Source organism: Ambystoma mexicanum, chromosome 13, assembly GCF_040938575.1.
Source record: "Ambystoma mexicanum isolate Mex_15411 chromosome 13, UKY_AmexF1_1, whole genome shotgun sequence".
NCBI classification, from domain to species: domain Eukaryota; kingdom Metazoa; phylum Chordata; class Amphibia; order Caudata; family Ambystomatidae; genus Ambystoma; species Ambystoma mexicanum.
Genome location: NC_090938.1, coordinates 681,554,616 through 681,579,363, shown reverse-complemented (window position 1 = coordinate 681,579,363; position 24,748 = coordinate 681,554,616). Strand labels below are relative to the sequence as shown.

The window sequence follows — 24,748 nt, the reverse complement described above, 5'->3', positions numbered from 1 at the left end:
GCTTACTAATGTGTTCCCTCCGTCACCTTTTCTGGTGCCCGGTTGGGATTTGAACCTTGTTCTTAAGTTTCTTATGGGTGCTCCGTTTTAGCCTTTACATTCTTGCCCTTTGAGGCTGTTAACTCTGAAAACTGTTTTTGGTTGCGCAGAGTGAGTGAGTTACAGGCACTTTCAGTTAAGCCACCCTTCACTGTGTTTCATAAGGACAGGGTTGTCCTTAGAGTTCGTCCTTCTTTTCTTCCGAAGGTGGTTTCGGAATTTCATTTGAGCCAGAAGGTTGTTCTTCCGGCATTCTATCCTCCTCCACATCCTGGTAAGGAAGAGGAAAGGCTCCATAGGCTTGATCGTAGGAGAGCGTTGAGCTTTTATATTTCGCGCATGTCCCGGGTCAGAGTAGACAATCAACTTTTCATTGGTTACGCTGGAAAGCGTTTGGGACAAGCTGTGACGAAACACTTTGTCTCGTTGGATTATTTTAACTATCTCCGAGTGTTACCGCTTGGCGGGTAAGGACCCTCCGGCTGGCTTGCGGGCCCATTCTACCAGGGGAGTGGCTGCGTCTACTGCCCTGCAGAGGGGTGTTCCTATTCGTTACATCTGTGATGCAGCCACCTGGGCTTCAGTACATACTTTTGTACGTCACTACTCCCTCGACTCCATCAGAGGGCAGGATCTGGCCTTTGGCAAGGCAGTCCTATATTCTGCAATTTGATTGGGCATGCTAAATTTGTGTTCTAAATTCTTTTCCCACCTCCTTGCTTGGTACTGCTTTGGGAGTCTGTCATAGATATGGAATACGTCGGAGGACCCAATCCCCTCGAAGAACAAATTACTTTCTTACCTGGTAACGTTCTTTCGATGGGATGGTCCGACATATTCCATATCGCTCCCTCCCTACCTTCCCCGCTGCAGAATTTCTTTTGCGATTGCAGCTTGTGTTCCGCAAGGCCTTGTGTGTCTGACTGGCAGAAAACTGGTGGCGCACGTTCTGGGGGAAAAAACTATAACTGAGGCTATGGGCGTCGTGGTCCTACTTATCACATCGGGTGACGTCAGCCGTTGGAGGAGGTCCTCGGGGACGGCGCATCAACGTCATCGACGCAGGACGCAGACGCCGAAGATTTTCCGAAGCAGCACAGCTGTGGACATTACCTGTCATAGATATGGAATAAGTTGTCGGACCATCCCATCGAAAGAACGTTACCAGGTAAGAAAGTAACTTGTTCATTTCTGATATATCTGTACTCTGGGATGACATAAGATCGTACCCAATCAGACCGTGATTTCTATGTATAAACTGATTAGCTTATGCGGACTTTTCAAAACACCCCCAACAAACTCCTATTGTGAGTCTTAGGAAAATTGGCAGCATTTGCCTCATATACAAAAATTATTAACTTGGTTATAAACTCTAACAAATGAAAATTCTTGTTATTTACCAGACCCAAGAAGCCAAAAGTTGTTAGTCTGTCCTTAATTGAGCCTGCGATTGCAATGGTAAAACCTTTTATTTGGGTTCTCCAATGAAGACATTTGAAGAAAGGCAAAACCTTTGAGTAGTTAAAACAAATATTTTTAAACTGTCCAAATGTTTGCTTGTACCAACAATTAGTAGGAACTATTTTCATGCTGTAGTACCTATCATTTATCGCCTGGAGGTAAGATTGGATAATATTGGTGGAATCCACAGATTAGAAAACATGGTTTGGAAATTAGTGCATGCTTTGCCGTCTGTATTACCAAACTGCGTGTTGCGAGATGAATTGGTTCTCACTTCTTTGGAAACCTGCATCATGTGGAGGAGACTGAATCTGTATGTCAAAATGCTTGAACCCCCAGAACCTTCTTTAACTGAAGATTTGAGAGTCCAAAGTACTAACTGTTCCTATTTTGTGTCCAGAGTTTGAAAGTGGGTACTGCTACTTTACCAACCCAGCCAAAGTTTAAAATAAATTGTGTGACTGGGATTGGGGTAACACAGAATGATCAAATTGTATGTTTTATACAAGGTTATGACCAATAATCAAGACACAATCATCCTACCTAGATAACTTATTTGAATTCCTTCAAACAAATGTTGAACAACTTACATGAATTTAAGACTTTACGTGGTTCTCACCAGGTACGTCCTAGGTCAAAGATTAAACATCAGTAAAGGGAACAGAGTGTTGCAGATTGTGTAAATTGATTTATGAATTTGAGTCATTGAAACATTTGCTCACCGCATGCAGGCACACTAGGGATTTACGGGTGGTATGACTTTCCTCTAACTTTTATGGGCACAGTTTATGAAAGGTTGACATATATTTAATTATAGCCTTGATTAGATGTTTAACAGTTTGTATATGAAATGGAGGAATCCTCAAATTAATGTTTTTAATTGCATTCTGGTGGAATTCGATGTTTTTAATGAATTTGCTTAGTTTATGAATTCTGCATATTAAAACATTTATTGATGTGAATTTTTAAGTTTTTTTTTTTAATCGAACTTTATTAGCATTAAGTAAAGCACAGATCAGCAGTAAAGCCTTCCCCTATAACCAAAACAATTAAGCCATCCCGTTCCCTCATCCATGCAACAAAGTTTAATTGTCACCACAAAGTTCAAACAAAGGGTAGCACCTGATTTTCAAGCAGGTCTCTCATGGGTACGCTTATGTGCGAAATGGGAGATACTACTCCCAAAGTCCATATCATTCCCCTGTTGCTCAGGAGGGCGGTCCAAACCCATCAGTCTTCCCTTTTGCGGAGGGTGATTTCCACCCCCCCCCCCCCCCCCCCCCCCCAGCTCCCTTCACCCTCAGCCCATTCCTCTCCCCGATTGGTCTCATTGCCCGTATATCTTACAGAAGGGGAGCCATAGACTGTAATGTCGGAAATAGACTCCTCTAGAAGGTGGGTGAGAGTCCATATCATATATAGCACAAATCTTTAGAACCCTTTCTTTTTCCACTGGCATTCTTGGGGCTTTCCATAGTTGGGGTAGTGAGCCTCTCGCTGCAACCAGCATGATCTGAAACATGTTCCACCCCCCCCGTTCCATTTGCGGCTTCTAGTCTGTGCCCACACAGAAGAGGAGCAGTAATGGCGAGAGCTCCCTCGGAGTTCCATCGACTGCCCCCCCCCACCCCCACACCCTCTTTTATCCAGGACCGGACCTCCCTTCAATATGCCTGCACCTCTGAGCAACCCCAACACATGTGACTATAATCCCCTTTCTCCCGTATCCTTCCCTCATTCGGGCAACCAGTGTTGGGAGGGTGGGGGCAGGGGGGTAGTGCCATCTATGTAATAGCTTCTGGGCCTGATGTCTATACTGGAGTGAGGTCATGGAGTGTTGAGCCTTCCTGCACATCTGAGCCCATAGTGTCATCAGTATCCCTGCCTAGGTCCCATCCCCATCTGATTCTTGATGGAGGGGGTCCCTCGCGATCGCCACAAGGATACTACTGTACAGTCCTGTTATCCAAACCCTTGGAACCCCTCTGTGTGATCAAATATTTTTCGAACCTAATTGGTTCCCTCCTTAGATTTCCCCCCATCATCCCCCCAGACAAAACCTCTTTCAATTGCAAAAACCGAAAGGATGACAATTTGCAAAGTCCCAGACCTTCCTCCAGTCTACTCCAAGAGATAAAGGTGTACCCCTCCAACATTTGTCCCGCCCTACTTAGACTAGCCTCATAACAGGGCTGGAATGCCAGTGGCTCCTCGAGCCCATCCCAGAGTGGGGGAGCCCAGATGCAGCTCAAAGGCAACGGCCACGTTGTGAGCTACCTATTGTCCCCTCCTTCCATATGGACCACAGGACCTTCAGGATCAGGTGATGCAGATCTCTCTTCGGGATACAGGCTCTAGGGACCCACAACCATTCATCTAGTGTAACCAGGGCTAATACCGCATTATCCATTGCCACCCATTGTTTCCCTGAAAGCGGGTCAAAGTGATCCACTAGGACTCAGAGCTGGGTTGCCCTATAATATGTCGCCAGATCAAGAAATACCATTCCGCCCTCCTCCTGTGGCAGGATCTGCGTCCTGTAGGCAACCCTATGTTTAGCCCCGCCCTGAGAAACCGCAACATTGCCACCTTCACCTCAGAGAAAAACTACACAGGTATTATTACGGGCAACATCTGAAATAAGAACACAAATTTGGTGAGAACATATTTATGTGGTTTAAACGTGCCATCCAAGACAGTCCTGAGCTTGCCCACCTCTCCATATCCTGCTTTATGGCAGACCACAGGGGAAGGATATTTTTAGTAAACAGATCCTCAAAGCACTGTCACTTGGACCCCAAGGTATCAGAAAGCCTCATCCAGCACCCTGAACGGAAGCACCATCATGTATTCCCTATCCCCGTCCGACAGTCCCCCTACCGTTTATGCCACTGACTTTTCTAGATTAATTTTGAATGCAGAGCCTGCCATAATACTCTAAACTTTCCAGCAAAGGGGGAACCGAGCGGGATAGTCTGGTAATGTCCGCTAAGAGACTAATCTTACAGTCAACCCTCTGCCCCCCCACCGTAATGCCTCTAATCTCCCCATTGTCCCTGATCGCTGCTCATGGCTCCATTACCAATGCATATATCAGCGGGGATAGAGGGCAACCTTGGCGCATGCCCTGCTGTTGTGGAAAAGTCAGCAATTCAATCTTGTTGCATTACCTTAGCAGTCGACTTTGTATAGGGCCGACATCCAGCCCGTCCTTCTCGGCCCATTCCTAGGGATGCAAAGACCTCCCCCATGAAGGCCCTGCTCAAGCGGTTGAACGCCTTCTCTACGTCCAGGGCCAGCAAGAATACCTCCTCCTTCACCATCAGCACACTTAAGACATAAAGCGTCTTTTGCATGTTATCCGCTGCCTGGTCAGGTTAAATCAGTTGGAGGAGGTAGGATTCCAAGCGCGATGCCAGAATTCGGGCAAAGATCTTGCCGTCCACGTTGAGGAGGGACATCGACTTATACGAGGCACAGTTGGCTTGGTCCGTCCCTGGTTTTGGGATGACTGCTATTAGGGCCTGAAGAAATATCAGCTGTATTGTCCTCCCCCAGTATAGAATTAAACAGTTTAGCCAGAGATGCCACCAGTGGGGCTTGGTATTGCTTATAAAAAGGCTGTAAAGCCATCGTCTCCCAGGGCTTTTCCTGTCTTCAGTCTTTGGAAACTTATTCCCGGGTTATCTCGCCCTCTAGAGCCTCGCTTTCCGCCCTCGTGAGCCTGGGGAGATTCTGCTCACCCTGGTACTGCCTTACCCCTCCCACGGCTTGCTCATCTGGTCTAGCATACAGCTCCCTATAGAATGCTGCTTGCTTCGCAGATATGTCCCTCCCCTTTCATATTCCTTCTATCCTCCCTGCAACCCCCCACCCTATTCGCCAAGAGGGGCCCTACTGTGTACCCCCTTTCATAGTACTTCTATCGGGTGAATCATCTTTACGACCTCCCCAATCAAGAGCGTGTGGAGTTCCTGCCTCTTCTCTAATCTCATCCAGGAGCCCGTCCCTGTCTGCATCCCGTTGGCTCCGTTGAGATTGCAGCGTTCTCAGTTCCTCAAGAAGCTTACCTTTAATTAGCCCCCTTTCGTGCTTCCTACAAGACCCCTGAGCAATAAACAGTCCCCCTGAAGGAGGCCTTTGCTACCTCCCATACCCGTCCTATTGTCATTAGTTTCAAAGTAAGCCTGTATCTCCCTCTGCAGGACCTCAAACACCCTGTACCTCGGCAAGTTGTTGTTGCACCTCCTCCTAAAACCATGGCGGAGCTCAGGGAGCCTCCAGTTCGCCACCACCAATTTGTTGTCTGACCGCGTGATCACTGCCACCCTGGGTGTCCCACCCTTACCTTCCCATTCTCCTGGGATCAGGAGGAAGTCGATCCTCGTATAAGTTTGATGTGGTGGTGGGGGGGGGGGAGAAGAACATGTATTCCCCCGGACCTGGCCAGTGCTTCCACCAGACCTCCACCCAGAAGTGATCTTGCAGGAGGTCCCTCAGGGCGAAGTTGTCTTTGGTTGGTCTCTTAATTCCCGCCCCTTTCACTGACCGCCAATCCATCTTGTGTCTGCCACCAGGTTGAAGTCCCCCCGCCCCCAAAACAACGTTGCCCCCTCCTTCCAGCCATCATCTTTTAACACCTGACGCAGGAATCTCACCTGCCCCACATTGGGTGCATACAGGATAGCAAGCGTGATAGTGTTCCCTTATGGAAGCCTTTTATGCCTAAGAATCGTCCCCCAAGACCCCTCTTGAGCTGAATCCCTGTCAATCGGAAGGACTTGCCAAGCAGTATGCCGACCCCTTCCTTCTTGGAGTTCCTGCGAGAGGCCCAAAAGTTCCTGCCAATTTCCTTACCCTTTGCTGGATACCCCTAGTATATCCTGTGAGGTGTAAAGCCTTTGTGTCATATGAATTGTTGCATGAGATTCCCTTCCTTAACTTCCCTTCCCCCCCACCCCCTCCCTTCCTATTCTCCCCTGTCCTAATCTGAGGCTTTCAATCCCATGCCCCCATCATGCTGGGCATGTTTGTCAAACCATCAGGGACTCGTCCCCTGCCTTGGGCATCATATTGAGCAGAGAACAATTTTGGGATCACTTTAGCAAAAATGACCTTGGCTCCGTGCACACTTTTGAGCATAAAACTATGCAAAAATGAATACTGTTTACTTGTGGTTTTACACCAGTTTTAATTATTTAAACTAAGTTATTTGGGTGGTAACTAATGTACCCCATTCATTTTCTAATTTATTCAATGTTCAAAACATAAATTATTGCATACTTTTAGCATTACTTCATGCTTGACAGTATAACAAAGTAAAGGATACTTGAAACATTTCCATATAAATCACAATTCAAACAACAAAGTGTAACATTTTCTTCCTACGTGGGTACATTTTCTATTGTTTTAAGAGAAACTTTAGTCCGTATATCAAACTTGTAACTGGCTAGCAAGCCAATAGTCCTTTTGTTTGATTGTTTCTCTAATGCAATACGCGTTTCGGGCTCTAAATGCCCTTCATCAGGTGCGGATCAGTACCTTGTTGCAATGATTTTAGATTCTGAAAGTTAAAAATAATATATTTCTGTTCAGTTCCTTAGTCATTGTTTGTCCAGCAAATATTACCATAATTACTCTTGTCATTTTTTATCGGTATACATTTTGAACCTCAAATACCTTTTAATTCTGAAGATTTTATCTTATTAAAAACATCACTGTGTCAGTGTTGCTTTTTTGCAATTGAATCTGGCTCTACGATTGTTCTTCCTTAAAGCACCGGAGGATGTTTTGGTCTGTTAAAAAAACGAAAAATGTTCGTTTTTTTTAGGATGTCTGTGACTGTGTGTGGTGCTGGGAACAGTCGCTAGATAATAGCGCTGTCAGTCACAAAACCCTAGTTAACTGATTCTGGATTATATTGCATTTTACTGTGTCCATGGGGTTAGCGCTGCTCACATCTGTCTAGTTGTCTCCCGGGGTAGCTTGGTTTCCTTTCACCAATCTGTCCGTCGTCCTTGCCTCCAGTCTGTTTTTCTCACTCCTTATTACGTTCGTCCTTTCGTGGCAGCTCCTGGCAGCAGAGGATGGATTCTTTGTCGCCCGGGTTTGGAAAAATCGCGTTCCTGTGGTTTTGTTGGTTGTGATTTCAACCGTGTTCTAATTAGTCCTTTCTCTCTTTCCGTGTAGACACAAATGGTTATTTCTATGAATTTTGCTGCGCGCCATCTTGTATAAACTACTGATGACAAGTTACTGTGTTGAATGGCACTGATTCTTCCCCCTAGCGCGTTTCTGTAACTGACTCATGATATTTGTCAAGTTGTTTATGAAATTGTCCACTTCATTCATCTGCTGATGTGTTTACGGAATTTCAAAAACCAACTATTTCGAGTGGCGCTCATTATTCAATTGACTTGTACTTGCTCGTGGTCTGTATTAGCCGTACATGCCCCGGTGTATTAAATGGGCTCCATCTTAAAGCGCTCACGCTGTGGTTAGTGAAGTGTGCATTTCAACAGTCATAAGCCGTATTGCAGTAATTTTGTTCAAACTTCTTTATATGTTATAAAAAACAACTTGGGTCCCAATCAGCGTTCATACCGTTCGGCTGCATGGAATTCAGTATTTCTATCCAGTATGTTTCTTTCTGTAGCAGCATCTTGTTAAGGTTTCCCCCTCTCCTTGGTACTTTTATTTGTTCAAAAATAATAAACCTTATTTGGGCAATGTTGTTTCTTTTTTGAAGTGTTGAGTTACTGGAGATTTGATGGCGCCTGTTCTTATGTTGGACTTATGTTCTGACCATCTTGTTTTCACTTTCCTTGTTGTCATTCCCACATAATATAGACTGCAGGGGCATCTTATGCCATATATTACATTCTTGGAGTCGCATGTAGACGAGTGATGGAGATTTATTTTGTACCCTTTGTGAGGATGAGTGATGGTGTTGCCTGTAATTAGGTTATTGCAGTTATTGCAATTATGACATGGTGGTATTCCTTTCCAGTTTCCCTGAGTCTGCCTTTCAGCGGAGAATCTGCCTTGACCAAATGTTCTGATTTACTTTTATTGTATGCAAAAAGTGGGGGTTCTGGAAAGAGTCTTTTCATCACAGGATCAAGTGTGAGATTTGTCCAGTTCTTCTTGATTTTCTTTATTTTAGGACTCGTTTGGGAGTAAGTGGTAACATATAACAGTTTCTCCACTTCTGTTTTTTCTTCTGATTTCAATGCTTCTTCACTGCTGATCCTGCTTACTTTATCAGCACTTGTGTTGATGTTCATTGGCTGATAACCTCTTTTTTCAAATGTACTTTTAAGGCCTGCAATCTTGTTTTTGTATTCATCTTCTTCTGAGATAATCCATCTGTATCTTAGGAATTGGCTGAATGGTATACTTTCTATTGTTCTCTGTGGATGAAAACTGTTTGCATGTAGCAGACTGTTTCTGTCTGTTAGTTTTGTGTAAATTGTGGTTTCAAGTTTGCCTCTTTTCTTGTATATTTGTAAGTCTAAGAATTCAATTGTTTCTCTGCTGGTCTTCATTGTTAAGTTTATCCTCGGTGCCATTCTATTCAAATGTTGAAAGAATATCTCTAATTCTTCTGAAGGTCCACTCCAGATGCCGAATATGTCGTCTATGAAGCAGTAAATACATTTTAGTAGTTTCGTCCACCTTTCTTCATTGAAGATATTGGTATCTTCTAGGTATGCCATGTATGTGTTGGCATAGCTAGGAGCCATAACGGCCCCCATTGATGATCCTGAAGTTTGTATGAAGTACTTGTCCTCGAACATGAAGTTGTTCTGTAAGACGATTTTTAACAATTTTAAGATGAACAGTTTGTCTGCTTTACAATCCGTGTCCCATTTTAACAATAGCCACTCCATGGCTTCTAGTCCCCCCTCATGGATGATGTTGGTATAAAGACTTACAACGTCCATCGTGAAGAGGATGTCATGTTCTTCATTTATTTTGATATTTTTTAATTTGTTTAGAAAATCGTTTGTCTTTAATGTAGGCCTTGAATTTGTGAACCGAAGGTTGAATTGCCTGGTCTATATATTGTGCCAAAGGCTCAAGTAAACTGTTGTTGGCAGCTATGATTGGTCTTCCTAGCGGATTTCTCAGATCTTTGTGTATTTTTGGTAGCGTGTATATCATAGCCATTGATGGATGAATATTCGTCAAAGTTTTTTGTACGGTTGATTAATTCATCAGTTTCAGCTTCATCTAGTTTAATTTTGATGAGTTTCTGGACTTTTTCCGTAGGATTTTCAAACACTTCAAGGTAAGTGACATCTGCTAGTTCTTTCTATTTCCATTTTGTATTATTCTGAATTCATCAATACCAATGCGCCTCCCTTGTCCACTGGTTTCAGTACTAAGTTTGGATTTTGCCACAAGTTTTTCAGCGCTTGTTGCTCCCTTTTTGTAAAATTCGTTTTGCTTCTTTTTCGATAGTTCAATTTTTCCAAATCTTTTGGAACCTGTTTCTGGAATACTTCAATCATTGGATTTTGTATTGGTGGCATAAATGTACTTTAGGATTTCATTTCTAGAAATGTACAGTCTTCTTTCGGAGGTCCCCATTTGCACGTGTCAAAGAATAATTTGAGTTTCATCTTCCGAGTCAATTTAAAGAAATCTATTTTTTCTTTTAGAAGTGAACTACTGTGGCTGGGGACAAATGAAATGCTTTTTTGTAAAGTTTTTTCCTCGGATTTGCTCAATCTATAATCGAAGATATTGTTAACTAGTTTCTCGTCTGTAAGAAGTTCACTTTCCGGCTTGGGATTTTTCTTCTTGCCTCTTCTTGTTTTGCCCGATCTAAAAAAGATGCAAATTCTCAGATGGTGATTTTGTTCCCTTTGATGTTGTTGGTACTTGTTCGTCTCTCGTTATAGGTGTTTGTTGTTCCTGTTCAAGTGTTTCCGATTCTCCACTAGATGCCTCAGAGGAGGCACTTCCAGTAGTCGGGGTTCTTTAGTTGTAAGGTGTTCTTCCACTTTTGGAATTATCTTTCTGTTGATGGTATTCCTTCCATGAATAAACAATATCCAGCTTGTAATCCAGAGTATCCCTTCGGAGTTTCTAATTTTCTTAGCTTCTATTTCTTTTTTGTATGTATCTGATTTGTTGTTGGTTTCCTCTAATAGCGTTACTAGTTCTTGTTTCGTAATTAGTTTGGTTAGTGAAGTTTTCCATTTGTCAAGATCTGATTCTATGGTGGTTAATGATTTTGATAGCTCCTCGATCGTTAACAAAATCAAATCCAGGGAGCATTTGTTCAAAATGTACCTCCACCTTTTAACAAACTCAGGATTTTCTTTGCATAAGGTTGGTTCAAGATCTATTCTCAGCCCTCGTGGTATTCGTTGTGCTTTATAATATTGAGCCAGTGTGGTTGCATGTAGTTTCTGACTGATTTCTCTTTGTATTAGACGTTTTAATTGATGTATCAATTCTTCAGGATGATCAGTAGTACTGAGGCCTATATTAGTATCTTTAATCCTAGTATCTTTGTTGCTTCCTCTGCTGAGAAGCCCAATTTTTCCGCTCTATTTGTGGTTAATGGTTAATGATTCAATTTTTGAGAAGGACATATCTTTTCTGGTGATGATTAGTGGTGGGTGCTCTGTCTAGAATTGGAGTAGCCTCTAACAATAACAACGGTAACGGTAGTGTAGAGGAGCACACCTTTCTTATATTGGCTTTCTCGACTTGATACATAGCATTCAGAGCCCGAAACGCGTAGTGCATTAGAGAAACCCTCAAACAAAAGGACTATTGGCTTGCTAGCCAGTTACAAGTTTGATATATGGACTAATGTTTTTCTTAAAACAATAGGAAATGTACCCACGGAGGAAGAAAATGTTACTTTGTTGTTTGAATTGTGATTTATAAGGAAATGTTTCAAGTATCCTTTACTTTGTTATACTGTCAAGCATGAAGTAATGCTAAGTGTGCAATAATTTATGTTTTGAACATTGAATAAATTAGAAAATGAATGGGGTACATTAGTTACCACCAAAAAAACTTTGCTTAAATAATTAAAACTGGTGTAAATCCACAAGTAAACACAGTATTCATTTTTGCATAGTTTTATGCTCAAGTGTGCACGGAGCCAAGGTCATTTTTGCTAAAGTGATCCCAAAATTGTTTTATGTATACTAGATTCTGGAGCCCAGAATCCGACTCTGTTAGCACCTAAAAATCGTGAGGAATTGATTTGAAATTTATGTATCAAGTCGAGAAAGCCAATATAAGAAAGGTGTGCTCTTCTACACTACTGTTACTGTCATCATATTGAGCAGCCCTTCTGTCCCCCTTATCCCCAAACTGTCTGGAGGTGGAGGGTGGGGGGGGTTCCCCTTCCTGAGTCTGAATGAAACCATAAACCAGCTCGCCCAATTTCCAGATCCCTCTCTAATAACTGTGTGCCCTCTACCTGCATATGTATAAATAAGGAGTCAGATGATTTTTCTACACAATCACCTCATCTTCCAGAACCAGCAAACCGCGGATGACCAGGCACACCAAATCCTGACAAAAAATGGACTGTGTGCAGTAATTTAAAAAAAAACTTATTTCATTAAATGTATTTATTCAAATATCTAAAACATGTAATGGACCCTGACATTACACAGTGTAACACCACTAAAACTAAAGCTAAAACAGCATAACCAAAAGTGTACAGGACACAAAAGATATCGCATCACAACATACAACATTTTAAATGTGTCATAAAAACATCAATCCTAACATGTTTCTGTTCATCAAGCCCAATGTACGGAGGACATTCCTCAGGGAAATATTTGTAAAATTTATAAATTTCTTCAACACCGTGTTGAGAGGATCTTTTAACACCATCAATGGGGGGGCCACTGTGACTACAAATCTAAAACCAAACACGGATGCTGGATGATTCCGGGGTAAGGTACACAACACACAAATCAAATTCTGTAGATCCATCACACTGAGCATCAATACAAGGCATACATTAGTTTTCAAAAATTGATTAGCAGAGTTTGCTAATTCTTCCTTGATTAGCAAACAAACCCATTTGATTAGCAATGTTGTACTAATGTTATTAATGCCACCAGAAGATACTTGTACCCAAGAAATAAAATGAGCCACAATACAGCAGTTTTGTATACCGCTTAAGTAAGACATAAGTGAGATAAATCAAGCCTTGCAAATTCTTTCTGTAAAATGGTGCATGTCACCACAAACCCACTTTAGTTTCGAACATTGCTGCACCCCAGAGGCCAGCCATGCACAGTGAAACCTATTTGACATTTGCTGCAATGTAAAGTTTAAATAGGTTTCCAACATCCCCTATAAATGGTACTGGCCCTTCTTAAAATGTACTCGACTATGCGAGTGGGCGAAAATACTTTGCGAGCACTGGATGAGTGTCTGTAAAAAGGTTAGCTGCATGATTAGACACAAATAAATAGATATGATAAAAGGCTCTTAAAACAGTTTGGCCAGCTCCCTCTACTGCAGGTGCAGATATATAATGCAATCATAATCATAGAGCAAAGTGAGCTCTTGAGGCCAACTACAGTGTACAGTTTTGCAGTAGGTCTGTAGATGTACAGACTGGATGAAACTATTGATTGCTACTTTAAGTAGATATCAAGTTAGCTTTGTGTATTAATTATGTAAAATACTAAGCAGAGTAGAAGGCATAGCAGGCAGAGAACTGGGCAAACTAGGTAGAATATTGTAGTTTGCAGCCATCTCACTTTCATGGTAGTGGGTATAAACAAACATGGTAAGATGGAATGTCAAGGATTATGGGATCAGCTCATGGGTTGAGCACCAGTTGCAAGCTGTATGTAACCAGTAGGACACAGGGCTAGGTTTGCCATCAAAGCACTTGGCCGCGTGGTCCACTCGTCAATATGATGCATCTTCCCCAACAAAATGAAATCTAGTTGACACTGAGATTTAGATGCACTTCACTGTAAAGCATGGAAACAATGCAGTGTTTTACAATAGCAATACTGTCATTATGTAACCTATTACATTTTTAGAAAAGGAATTGAAAGCTTTTCTTTATAAAAAAAAATGACTAACACACACTGGTCTTTGGCAGACAGGATACAGTTAGCTTAACAGTATTATCCCGATTTATTTCTGGTTTGTAATGATTTGAAAAATAAAATGTGTAGCACTCGCACACAGGCCATTTGAAGGGGATGATTACTGCTGCACTCTTTCCATTATCCCCTTTGAACTCGCAGTGAACAGAGAAAAGAGGGTGGAGAGAGCTCTGAAGGCAAGAGAGGAATGCAGGGTGAGCTGTGTTTCTCCAGCATGGGGTCTGGCATGGATTCACATGCTCATGAATATTCCCCGTCGTCAGGCCGGGAATCCTCGGTATAGAAAAAATCAGTATCAGTTTTGTTTCTGATCTGTCTTTCTCAGTAGTAACCAATCACTGGACTCTGGGTCATACTGCCCCCAGCCAATGACTGCCCTCTCCCTAAGCCCCACCCCTGGCAGCCATCCTCAGATTTTTACCGCACGTTCAAGTGTTGGGAGTCTCGCTTTTTTTCAGGAGATTTTCTCATTTTTTCGGTTAAAAGAGCCTCAAGCTCCACCGTTTCTACTTCCGATCAACGGGGATCCGTTTCAGAGTTTTCTACGCCCCTCAAGGGTGAAGATTTCGTCGAGTTACACTTTTGGAGGATTCCAGAAGTTCCGAGGCCTACCCCGGACATGGCCCAGGAGAAAGGGAACTCGACGCCCGGGAAGCTATTCAGGACCTGCCCTGGATGCCAGCTTCAGAACGTTTTCAAGGAGGACGAGCATTCGTTATGCCTCTACTGTCTCCATGAGGACAAGACGCACAAGGAGAAGGACTGCCCGTTTTGTGGAAACATGTCGGAGCGGACCATGAAGGATCGCAACCTCCGTCTCGCCAACTGGCTGGAAGGTAAGAGCCCGCCAGGCGAGAAGTCCGAGCGGTCTTCTAAGTCCTGTGAGGGTGCTCCGGCGACGGGGGCCCAACAAAAGGCTAAGCACCGCGAGTCCGCGGGCACCGGGAGCGCCGAACGGTCGGGCTCCTTGGCTGCCAGGCAGGGTGCACCCTCCCCGGCGCCATCGACCACGAGCCAACGCTCTGGCTCGGGTAAGAGGAAGTCCAAGAACCCGGCGAAGCTTCTGGAGAGGCCCCGGTCGATCTCGAAGACTCCGGCAGAGGGGGAGCGAGGCGCGGACCCTCCCCCGAAGGTGAAGGCCCCAGGCGCACAGAAGGTGACGTTGGCCGTGATTCACCCCGCTAGGACCTCGATTGAGGATGTCGCCGCGGCCCTGGCTCAGCCTGTGGAGGCTACACCAGTGGAGGCGCCCTCAGGTACCAGAGTCTCCCTGCCACCGCAGAGGGAGTAGTCTTTCAGGCCCATCGAGAAGACCCCCACGAAGTTCTCGTTGGAAAAGGGGGTGGAGGGGGTGGTGGCCGTCGTGGATACGGACACTACCTCTGAAGAGGAGCTCATCCAAGTCGTGGAGGAGACCCAGCCCATCGGGAGGGATCCCGACGAGGGCGGTGACGGTGACGCAGACGAGGCTCCTCAAGAGCCCTCGCTCCCGTCGTTTCCGGCGCCGCAGGACTCCTCGGCGGCCATTTTGTTAGCCATCCAGTCCTTATGCTCGGAGATCAGGACTAGGTTGCCTCTTCCCCCGACGGAGGAGCCTGAGCCAGACCCGACGGAGGATCCGGAGCCAGGACGTTCGGGGAGCCCACCGCCTAAGAGGAGGACGACGCATCCTAGGCCTCCTCTCCCGCCTCTGCGGCCTTCTCTGCCTTCCCCCCGGTCCACTACCCACGGGGATGATACAGGCATGGACACGACTATGACGGGTACGGATGACGACGGAGGCGACGACGGGACGTGTCCCCAGTCGCCCCCTGCCCGGGCGTCCCCGCCCGACGAGATTGGATCCTTCCATGCAATGATCTCCAGGGCATCCAAGCTCTTCCAGCTCTGCCCCGAGGAAAAGGAGGGGTTCCTCTACCAGCGGCGCGAGGCTAAAAGGAAGACGGTCCTTGCCGTACCGCTTCTTGACGACATCTGGGATGAGGGGCTCGCCCTCCTCAAGAACCCTGCCACGGCTCCTGCGAAGAGAGACCGGTACGAGAAGAAGTACCGGGTCCCCGACGCTGCCCCCTTGTGCCTTAGGGCGCAACCTACCCCGGACTCGGTCGTTTCAGCGGCAGCCAAGAAGAAAGTGGGGGGGGGGGCGCATCGGCCTCGACCTCAACCTCCCCTCCGGACGGCGAGGGTAGGAAACTGGATGCGATGGGACGACGGGTCATCTCATCTGCAGCGACGACCATCAAGGCGGCCAACGCACTGGCCATCATAGCCTGCTACGACAGGGAGTTGTGATTCAAGATCGCCCCTCTGTTGGACTTCCTTCCGGATGCCAAGAGGGCTGAGGCCCTGGAAATCTTACAGGAAGGTGAGATTGCCTCGGACCACGCCATTACGGTGGCTACGGATATCGTCGACACCGGTTTCCATCAGTTGGGCAACAGCGTTTGCCTGAGACGACGAGGATGGCTCAGGGCGACGGATTTCCGCCAGGACGTTCAGACCAAGGTTTTGGACATGCCCTTCGATGGGAACAACCTCTTTGGCAAGGCGGTTGATGAATCCCTTCAGGTGATCAAGACTGACACGGAGACGGCCCGTGCACTGGGTGTGCTCCAACAGCGACGGCCGTCCTTTTGGAGCTCCGGAGGCAGACAGGGTGCCTCCAAGGGAGCCGGCAGTAGCTCCTCTACTTACCGTCAAGCGGCAAGGTCTTCGTCGCAGGAGGCCTACAGGGGATGCGGCAAGTCAGGTGGATCCCGCCGTCGACGCCAAGGTGGTCAAGGAGGCAAAGCGGCCTCCAAGCAAAATTGAACGCCTGTCGGGTCGGGCCCCCGCCGAAGCACCCCGGTGGGAGGCCGGCTGACGAAGTTCGTCGGCGTGTGAGAGTCCATCTCCACCGACCGTTGGGTGCTGGACGCCCTGGCCCTGGGGCACGCCCTCGAGTTCCAGAAGAAGTGCCCCTGCATTCCTCCCGTGGCCAGGAAGGAAAATCACGTCCCTCAACTGCTGTTGGAAGTAAGGGCGATGCTCAGAAAAGGTGCCATCGAGCTCGTCCCGAAGAGGCTTCGGGGCTCCGGAGTTTACTCAAACTTCCTCACGAGGAAGAAGACAGGAGGATGGCGTCCCATCCTGGACCTGCGACGACTAAACAAATACATCAAGGCACAGAAGTTCCGGATGGTCACCCTCCAGCACGTGCTGGGACAGCTGGAGGAGGGCGATTTCCTGTCGTCGTTGGACTTGGAGGATGCTTACTTCCACATCCCTATTCTAAAGAGGCACTGAAAGTTCCTCAGGTTCGTGGTCAAAGGGCGGCACTACCAGTTCAAGGCCCTCCCGTTCGGATTAAAATCGGCGCCCAGGGTGTTCACCAAGTGCCTAGCACCGGTGGCGGCGCGGCTGCGCCTGCAGGGGATCCACGTCTACCCCTACTTGGGCGACTGGCTCATACGGGCAAGGACAAGGGAGCTCGCCGTGGAACACACTGCGAAGTCCGTCCAGTTGCTCACGGACCTGGGGTTCTCCATCTTTCCAAAATCCCACCTGGTCCCGTCCCAAGTCGCCCTGTTTCTAGGTGCACAGCTCGACACAGTGGCGCGGCGGGCCTCTCCGTCGGAGGAAAGGATAAGGACCATCCTAGGAAAGGTGCAACGTCTACTGGCCACGGACGTGGCCAGAGTGAGGTCTATCAAGTCCCTCCTCGGAATGATGTCCTCCTGCATTTATCTGGTGCCCCATTGCAGACTTCGGATGCGGCCCTTGCAAGAATTCCTCGACGCCCACTGGATCCAGACGGGCAGCTTCGAGGACAGGATCTCGCTCGACGAAACGTTCCGTCAGGCGATACGATGGTGGGGTGTCCGCGCTCATCTGACAGCGGGAACAGGCTTCCTAGCCCCGGCCCACCAGGTGACGGTGACGACGGATGCTTCCCTGGAAGGTTGGGGAGCGCACACTGGGGGCCTCCACGCGAGAGGCCTTTGGTACTCGGAGGAGAAGACTCTCCACATCAACATCTTGGAGCTCTGCGCAGTGTTCTGGGCCCTCGGGTCCTTCCTTCCGTCCCTCAAGGGCAACGTGGTGAGGATCTTCACCGACAACACCACCACGATGTTTTACATTCGGAAGCAGGGCGGAACCAGATCCCCTGCCCTGTCCAAGGAAGCCCAGGATCTGTGGCATTGGGCCATCGCACAAGGGATGTTTCTGGTACCATTTCATCTAGCAGGGATAAAAAACACCATCGCCGACTCACTCAGCAGGGAGCTGCGCTCGTGTCACGAGTGGGAACTGCGTCAGGATCAAGTGGACCGACTCTTCCGACGATGGGGCGAACCACACATCGATCTCTTCGCGACGGCGGCGAACTCCAAGTGCCGGAGGTTCGCCAGCAGGTTTCCCCAACCGAGGAGCATGGGCGATGCTTTCTCGTTCCCCTGGGACGACCTGTTCCTTTATGCATTCCCGCCGTTGCCGTTGCTACTCCGGCTCGTCAACCAGCTCAAGAGGTCCCGGTGCAGGATGATCCTCGTCGCACCGGCGTGGCCGAGGCAGATCTGGTTCCCGGACCTTCTGGACTTGTCAGCGTCCACACTAGTCAGGCTACCGATGGACGCAGATCTTCTCTACAGAGAAGGAGGCGCCATTCTTCATCACGAACCAGAGTCTTGCAGGCCTGGCTCCTGCAGCACTGAGTTTGGAGGATACGACATCCCGGCCGACTGCAGAGAGGTTCTTGCAAAGGCCAGGGCATCCTCAACTCTCAAGTGCTACGGACACAAATGGAAGAGGTTCTCTGTCTGGTGCCGGGCACAGAAGATTAACCCTCTGCAGATTACGGCCCCTCAAGTATTGCCGTACCTACTGTCTTTGGCCAAGGCTGGCCTATCTCACGCTTCCATCAAGGTACATATGGCTGCCGTTACACCAGAACTACAGGACGGGCGTCCTTGTGGTCTCATCGTCTGGTGAAGGAATTTATGAAAGGACTGTTACGATCATTCCCGCCGGTGAGGGCCCCTGCCCCGACGTGGGAGCTCAACGTGGTACTAACTAGGCTCATGGGGGCCCCATTCGAGCCTATGCATTCAGTGCCGTTGAAGTTTCTGTCGTGGAAGACAGCATTCCTCGTGGCCATCACCTCTGAATGGGAGAGATCCAGGCCCTGTCTTGCAAGCCTCCATACTTGACTTTTCACGACACGAGGGTGGTGCTGAGGACGCACCCCTCCTTCATGCCCAAGGTGCCGTCGGACTTCCACCTCAACGAGCCCTTGGTGTTGCCAGTTTTCTTCCCGTCGCCTTCGTCGCCGGCTGAGAGGACTCTGCACTCGCTAGATGTAGCTAGAGCGCTGAAGTTCTACGTGGACCGCACGAAGAGTTTCCGGAAGACATCACAGCTGTTTGTGAACTTTGGACCTGTGAATCAAGGGAAGGCTCTCTCGAAGATTTCCTTTTCCAGATGGCTCTCTGGCTGCATCATGCACTGTCTCCGGTTGGCAAACCGACCGCTGCCCGGCCGTCTGAGAGCCCATTCGACCAGAGCGATCGCTGCTACTACGGCGTTGCTGTCTGGTGTGCCCCTGCTCGACATCTGCAGGGCTGCTACGTGGAGGTCGACGCACACCTTCACGAGATTCTACTGCGTCGACCGGATTCCAGGGAGGAGTCCAGAGTCGGCCAGGCAGTGCTGCGCAACCTGTTCGCCTAAGGTGAGCCTGGTGAGGAGGTAAGATTTGCTTAATGTTGAGTTGTTGTATTGCTTGATATTGAGCCTTGTGCCACCTCCCGTGGTTGTGCATGTGTATACTGCTATGTATTCTTATATTCATGAGCATGTGAATCCATGCCAGACCCCATGCTGGAGAAGGAACAAGTTACTTACCTGTAACTGTTGTTCTCCAGCATGGGTCTGGCATGGATTCACATGCGAACCCTCCCGCCTACCCCTCTGCGGCTCTTCACTTGGTCATACTGCCACTTTACGTGCTACCAAATCTGAGGATGGCTGCCAGGGGTGGGGCTTAGGGAAGAGGGCATTCATTGGCTGTGGTCAGTATGACCCAGAGACCAGTGATTGGTTACTACTGAGAAAGACAGATCAGAAATGAAACTGATACTGATTTTTTCTATACCGAGGATTCCCGGCCTGACGATGGGGAATATTCATGAGCATGTGAATCCATGCCAGACCCATGCTGGAGAACAACAGTTACAGGTAAGTAACTTGTTCCTTTCGTTGAACAGAGTAACTTAAATAGTTAACTTTGCTACACAAGTGGCAATTTAATTAGCAAACATACAGAATTCCATAGCAAATTTCTCCGCGACAAAGCTTATTTTATGCCTTGCAATATAACGAAACGCGTAGACTGGCCCACTAGTTGGCCCACCTCTACTGGTTCCAAAAAATTAAGCTGAAATTACCTTCAATGATATTTCTTTAACAGGCATCTTCTAGTCAATAATCGTCTTGTGTACCACAAATGGGACACATCTCCTTTCTAAACGGCATCTCAATTCGCCTGGGTATTATAGAGGTCCTGTAGTAATAGACAACAGACGGAGCCACCATGCTCTGTATAAGTACCATCATTGTCCATACAACAATCGTTGAATGGTTATAAAATTGCATGGAATAACATTACCTCCACAGAGATAGTAAGTGGTGCCCCGTTCTTCAAGTAATGAAAGGAATTTGTGGGTGACAAAATATGAGTATCCCAATGTCCAGATGACCTACACATGCACCCAGAGAAAAAAGACAAATGTACAGGGTGATGCGGTGCACACTCCGCTAAATGCCCATGTTGCCATCAACACCCGGTGGTGGGCTAACTCCTGACACAACGTGGGTCGCCCGAGAAGGTGAAACCATTGCGCCAGTTCATCATCGATGGTAAAAGAATCATGCACTGTATAAAGGCTGCCCATCCTAACGGGCCGATGTAAATTTAAACCAACTCTCCACATGGTTTCATAACGTGCAGTACTCTAAACCGGGACACTGTGGTGCGGCTGCCGTTCAATGCCCATCACCGGGATTATTGTAAAAGCACAGTGGAACCACTAAACTAAGGGCTCACCTATGTGCTGAACGGTTCGACTTCCTTCTAAAGATGGTAACGAAGCTCTGCCCGAAATGAGACACTCACGAAACCAGGCACCACGCTCTGGATTCCAAGACAGACGCGGGGTCGCCAACATAAACGGCCCCAAACACATGGGCCAAATGGAGATCAACAAGGTGACTACCTACAAACGTAATGCAGCGCGCCATATTACAACTGGACAGTCTGCACGGGGAGGACCTGACATATCCATTTATCCCAACGTACAAGAGGGGTTGTTAAGATTGCAACTCAAGGCCGTGGTCTTGAAGAAATCTATTGAACGCCCCATGCTATCAAAGGACACATATGTACGTCTTTTAAATATATATCCTGACCGCAAAAGGGAGTCCTAATGTATTATAAATGTAATGCTTTCACAGTAGATGTATCAATGACATTATTAGTGACAGTATCTCTATTTCTCCATATGAGTACCAACTTGATACCCATATATATATACACACACACACACACTTCTCTCTCTCTCTCTCTGTCTCTGTCTCTGTCTCTGTCTCTGTCTCTGTCTCTGTCTCTGTCTCTGTCTCTGTCTCTGTCTCTGTCTCTGTCTCTGTCTCTGTCTCTGTCTCTGTCTCTGTCTCTGTCTCTGTCTCTCTCTCTCTCTCTCTCTGTGTGAAGTCACCACATGGCACTATTATAAAACAGTATTAAACTAAGAATATGCATAGGGTTACAAAAACCACCTCGGTGGACATTGTACCAATACAGTATTACAGAATTGTAAATACATGTTGCAGAGATAATTTGTTCGTTACACAAAGATATGTCGTATGAGTGTGCATAAAGATACATGAAAAGAACTTCACTAACGAAAGGCATCACATTGCAATGTTGATATTCTTGTTAAACTGACCACATGCCAATCAATGCTCTCATTCAGCCCCAATATGTGACTTTGTAACATGAAAATAGTTTTCGGTTAAAAATTTAGTAATTTCCGATCAATCTCTGCCTTGTTGTTCCCACAGATCTTCTTTAATATAAGCCAAGTGAAATAATTGTGGCCATGTTTTAGTCCAACAAAATGTTTAACCAAAGTTGCTGTGATCACTTTTTTATACAACTCTGGTGTTCCACCATGCGAACCCGGCATTTCCTATTTGTCTTGCCTATATGGTGTAGGCCACAAGGACATGTGATCATGTACACAACATTCTGGGTGCTACAGTTGGTCGTTTCATTCAAATCCCACACCAAATTAGGCAGAATTTGGATGGATCTCCTTTCTTCCGTTTGGTTGCACATGCTACACTGCCCACAAGGAAAATGTCCCTTTACTTCTGGCAGACCCCACAATCTGGTCTGTCGTACGGGCCTAGTCTGAACTTCTGTTACATCATTTCTAATTAGCATGGTTTGTAAACTTTGACTTTTCTTGAAAGCCACCAAAGGGGGCAACACATCTTTTCCATGATGCACTTTCTTCCATGTTTTCTTAATTATAGTTTTAATCTTGTATGACAAATTGGAATAAGTATTAACAAATACTGTACCTATCTCTCTGGTTGTTTTGTTAGTTTTCTCTAGTAGAGCTTCACGGTTGTTGTTTTATGCTCTTTTTGAGTCATCTCTGATCACACGGGCTGGATAACCCTTCACCAGTAAATGGAGTCAGAGCATTGGCGCTATTACTGCAATCCTCTTTCATACTGCTATTCCGTTTGAGCCTCAAGAATTGTCAAAAAGGCAGATTCATCTTCACATGCTTTGCATGATGGCTGTTGAAAATGCAACAGCTCATTTTTGTCGGTCTTATTGTATGGTTTTATTTTCAATAATCCCATCGAGTGGAAAATTGTGATGTCCAAAAAATGGGTTTCAAGTTCATTGATGGACCTGGTGAACTTGGTTTAACCAGTCCACAAACTCTAACTTCAGTAGTGCTCAAAAAGCATCAATCATGAAGCTTGCCAAAGACAAGACCCTCATTATTAGACACGCTGATAAAGGTGGTGCTATCGTGCTCATGAATCATGGTAGAAGAAAACATGGAAGTAAGGAAAACTGCTTCCAGTCAGAGGCAATCATCTGGCAGCCACCAATTTATTGGTTATTTTTATATTCAGACTTTCCGAGACTACTTAACAACCACATCATGATGTGTTAAATGCTCTGCGATCCAAGCCACACTTTTCAAGCTTCCTGCCAGATCAGCTCTGATGTTAAATAGGTTCATGAAGTATTAAGAATACAGCTTGGCTTTGTAAATTAAACCGAGTTTAACACATGGTATTTATATATTGGTAAACCGTTTACTTGCCCTTGGACAAGACCGAGGTATTCAGTACACATTGCTTTTGGTAAGCCCCGCTGCTCAGCAGAGAAAGCGGATGGGTGAGGTTATTAGTCTAGAAGCTTTGAAAAGGGAAGCAGTTGCAGAAAGCCTTGTAATTTTGAAATGTCCTTGAATGTAGGATTTTTCACGTTGCCTACTGCATAGGAAAAATAGATTCGCTAAGCAATTCAGTTGGTCCTTGTGGTGTTTGTGACCTTTAAAGGTTTGAAATTATTGATTAATGGGAAATATGTGTTCATTAAATGTTTTTATTGCTTTTACAGATGTTCTCAAACAATGATGAAGCTCTCATCAATAAGAAACTGCCCAAGGAGCTTCTGCTCAGGTGAGATATTGTCTCTAACGTATATTGTCTGAACCATGTTTTCTCCACGGGCTGATTTGTGATGTGGTTGTGGATGCCACTGTCTAGCTTATGTGGGTGGTAGGAATCTTCCTCTACCTCCCTGTCACCCCCCCCTCCCCACCTTCCCACCCAACCAAAGGGTGTGCTGCTGGGGGCAGGGAGGGACAGGGGTGACTGTAAATTCTCAGCCTGAATGTATGTTGTGGGTATAAAGTTATGGATATTCATAGATGCCTGAATGCTCTGATTTAGAAATTGTGTAGAGCACTATATAGTGCCCAGAAGCACACACAAGAATCCCACTCTGGATGCAAGTGACCATATCCTATCTTATTCTGTCAGCGCTAGGCGGTACGTTCCTGAGTTGCATGCGGGACGCGCAGTGCAAGTACAGTGCCCTGAAGGAGCTGGCAGGTGGTCTGGGCCCAAGCAGGACTGCCCTGAGGTTCGCCAGGTTGGGTGGTGCATTCTGAAGCCAGCTGGATGACGGAGATAGCGGAGCCGACATGGCCGGAGCTGGAGGGAGGAAAGTACCCAGTTGGTGGAGTGGTCCCTGAACCCTGAGGTGCCTGCAAGCTGGTGGTGCTGGTATGGTGGGGCAGGAACTGGCTGGCAGTCAGGGTCCACACTGGACATCCCTGGGGGTTTGAAATCGGGTGGAGTGAACCTGCAGTGACAAGGAGCCAAGTGCCAGCAGGGGGGAGACAGCCAGCGGAACGGCACAGGGCAGTGTTGCCAGGCAAAACCTTGTTGCTGACAGCGCCGTAGCAGGTGCGGCGGAGGACCATTGCAGGATAGCCGGGAGGTGTTGATCGTCCAGTCAACCCGGCAATGATGACGTCATTGAATGATGCAGGTAGAGGCACGTTGATGTCCTTAGGAACGCGATGCTGGGGAGATTCATTCCAGGCGACTGTGGTATGCGAGCATGGTCACTTTAGATATGTTGGAGGTGAGGTGAGTTCCCAGGAACAGAGGTGGGGGTGGGCGGGGTTGCTAAGTGTCAGATTTGGTGTGTTGGCACCGGCGATCCTACGGATGACTGTAGCAGGCTGAAGGTGTCAGGTTTTGGTATGCAACCTGGGCGGCAACAAGTGAAAGTTATGTTTAGACAGCCATTGGTTTGCCGCTGAGATCTGATCAAGGTGTGGACGGGTTTCCAACAACTGGATCCCGACCTGTGGGCTTGGTCTGTGGATGGTAGGAGATTCAACCACTCCAGGACCATCGGGAGTGAGGCATCAGCCTCCTCCTGCAGCTCATCACACGACAGGATGATGCCAATGTTCTTATCCGGAGCAGTTGCTCCTTGAAGATGGCCACCACTTTATCACCACTACCAATGAGTCTGCAGCTTCTGC

General features: G+C 46.8%; 1 protein-coding gene across 2 annotated transcripts in view; it reads left to right on the top strand.

The window, feature by feature from the left end:
• The window catches only part of FBXL20 (F-box and leucine rich repeat protein 20), an 867,163-nt gene that overhangs the window by 243,945 nt on the left and 598,470 nt on the right, over nt 1-24,748 (top strand). For both annotated transcript variants that reach the window (XR_011283101.1, XM_069634719.1), the window contains exon 2: nt 23,305-23,366. Coding sequence is in view for 1 of the 2 variants with exons in the window: in XM_069634719.1 (XP_069490820.1) it covers nt 23,305-23,366 (62 nt within the window). In the remaining variant the exon portion in view is untranslated. The remainder of the gene's footprint in view (nt 1-23,304; nt 23,367-24,748) is intronic.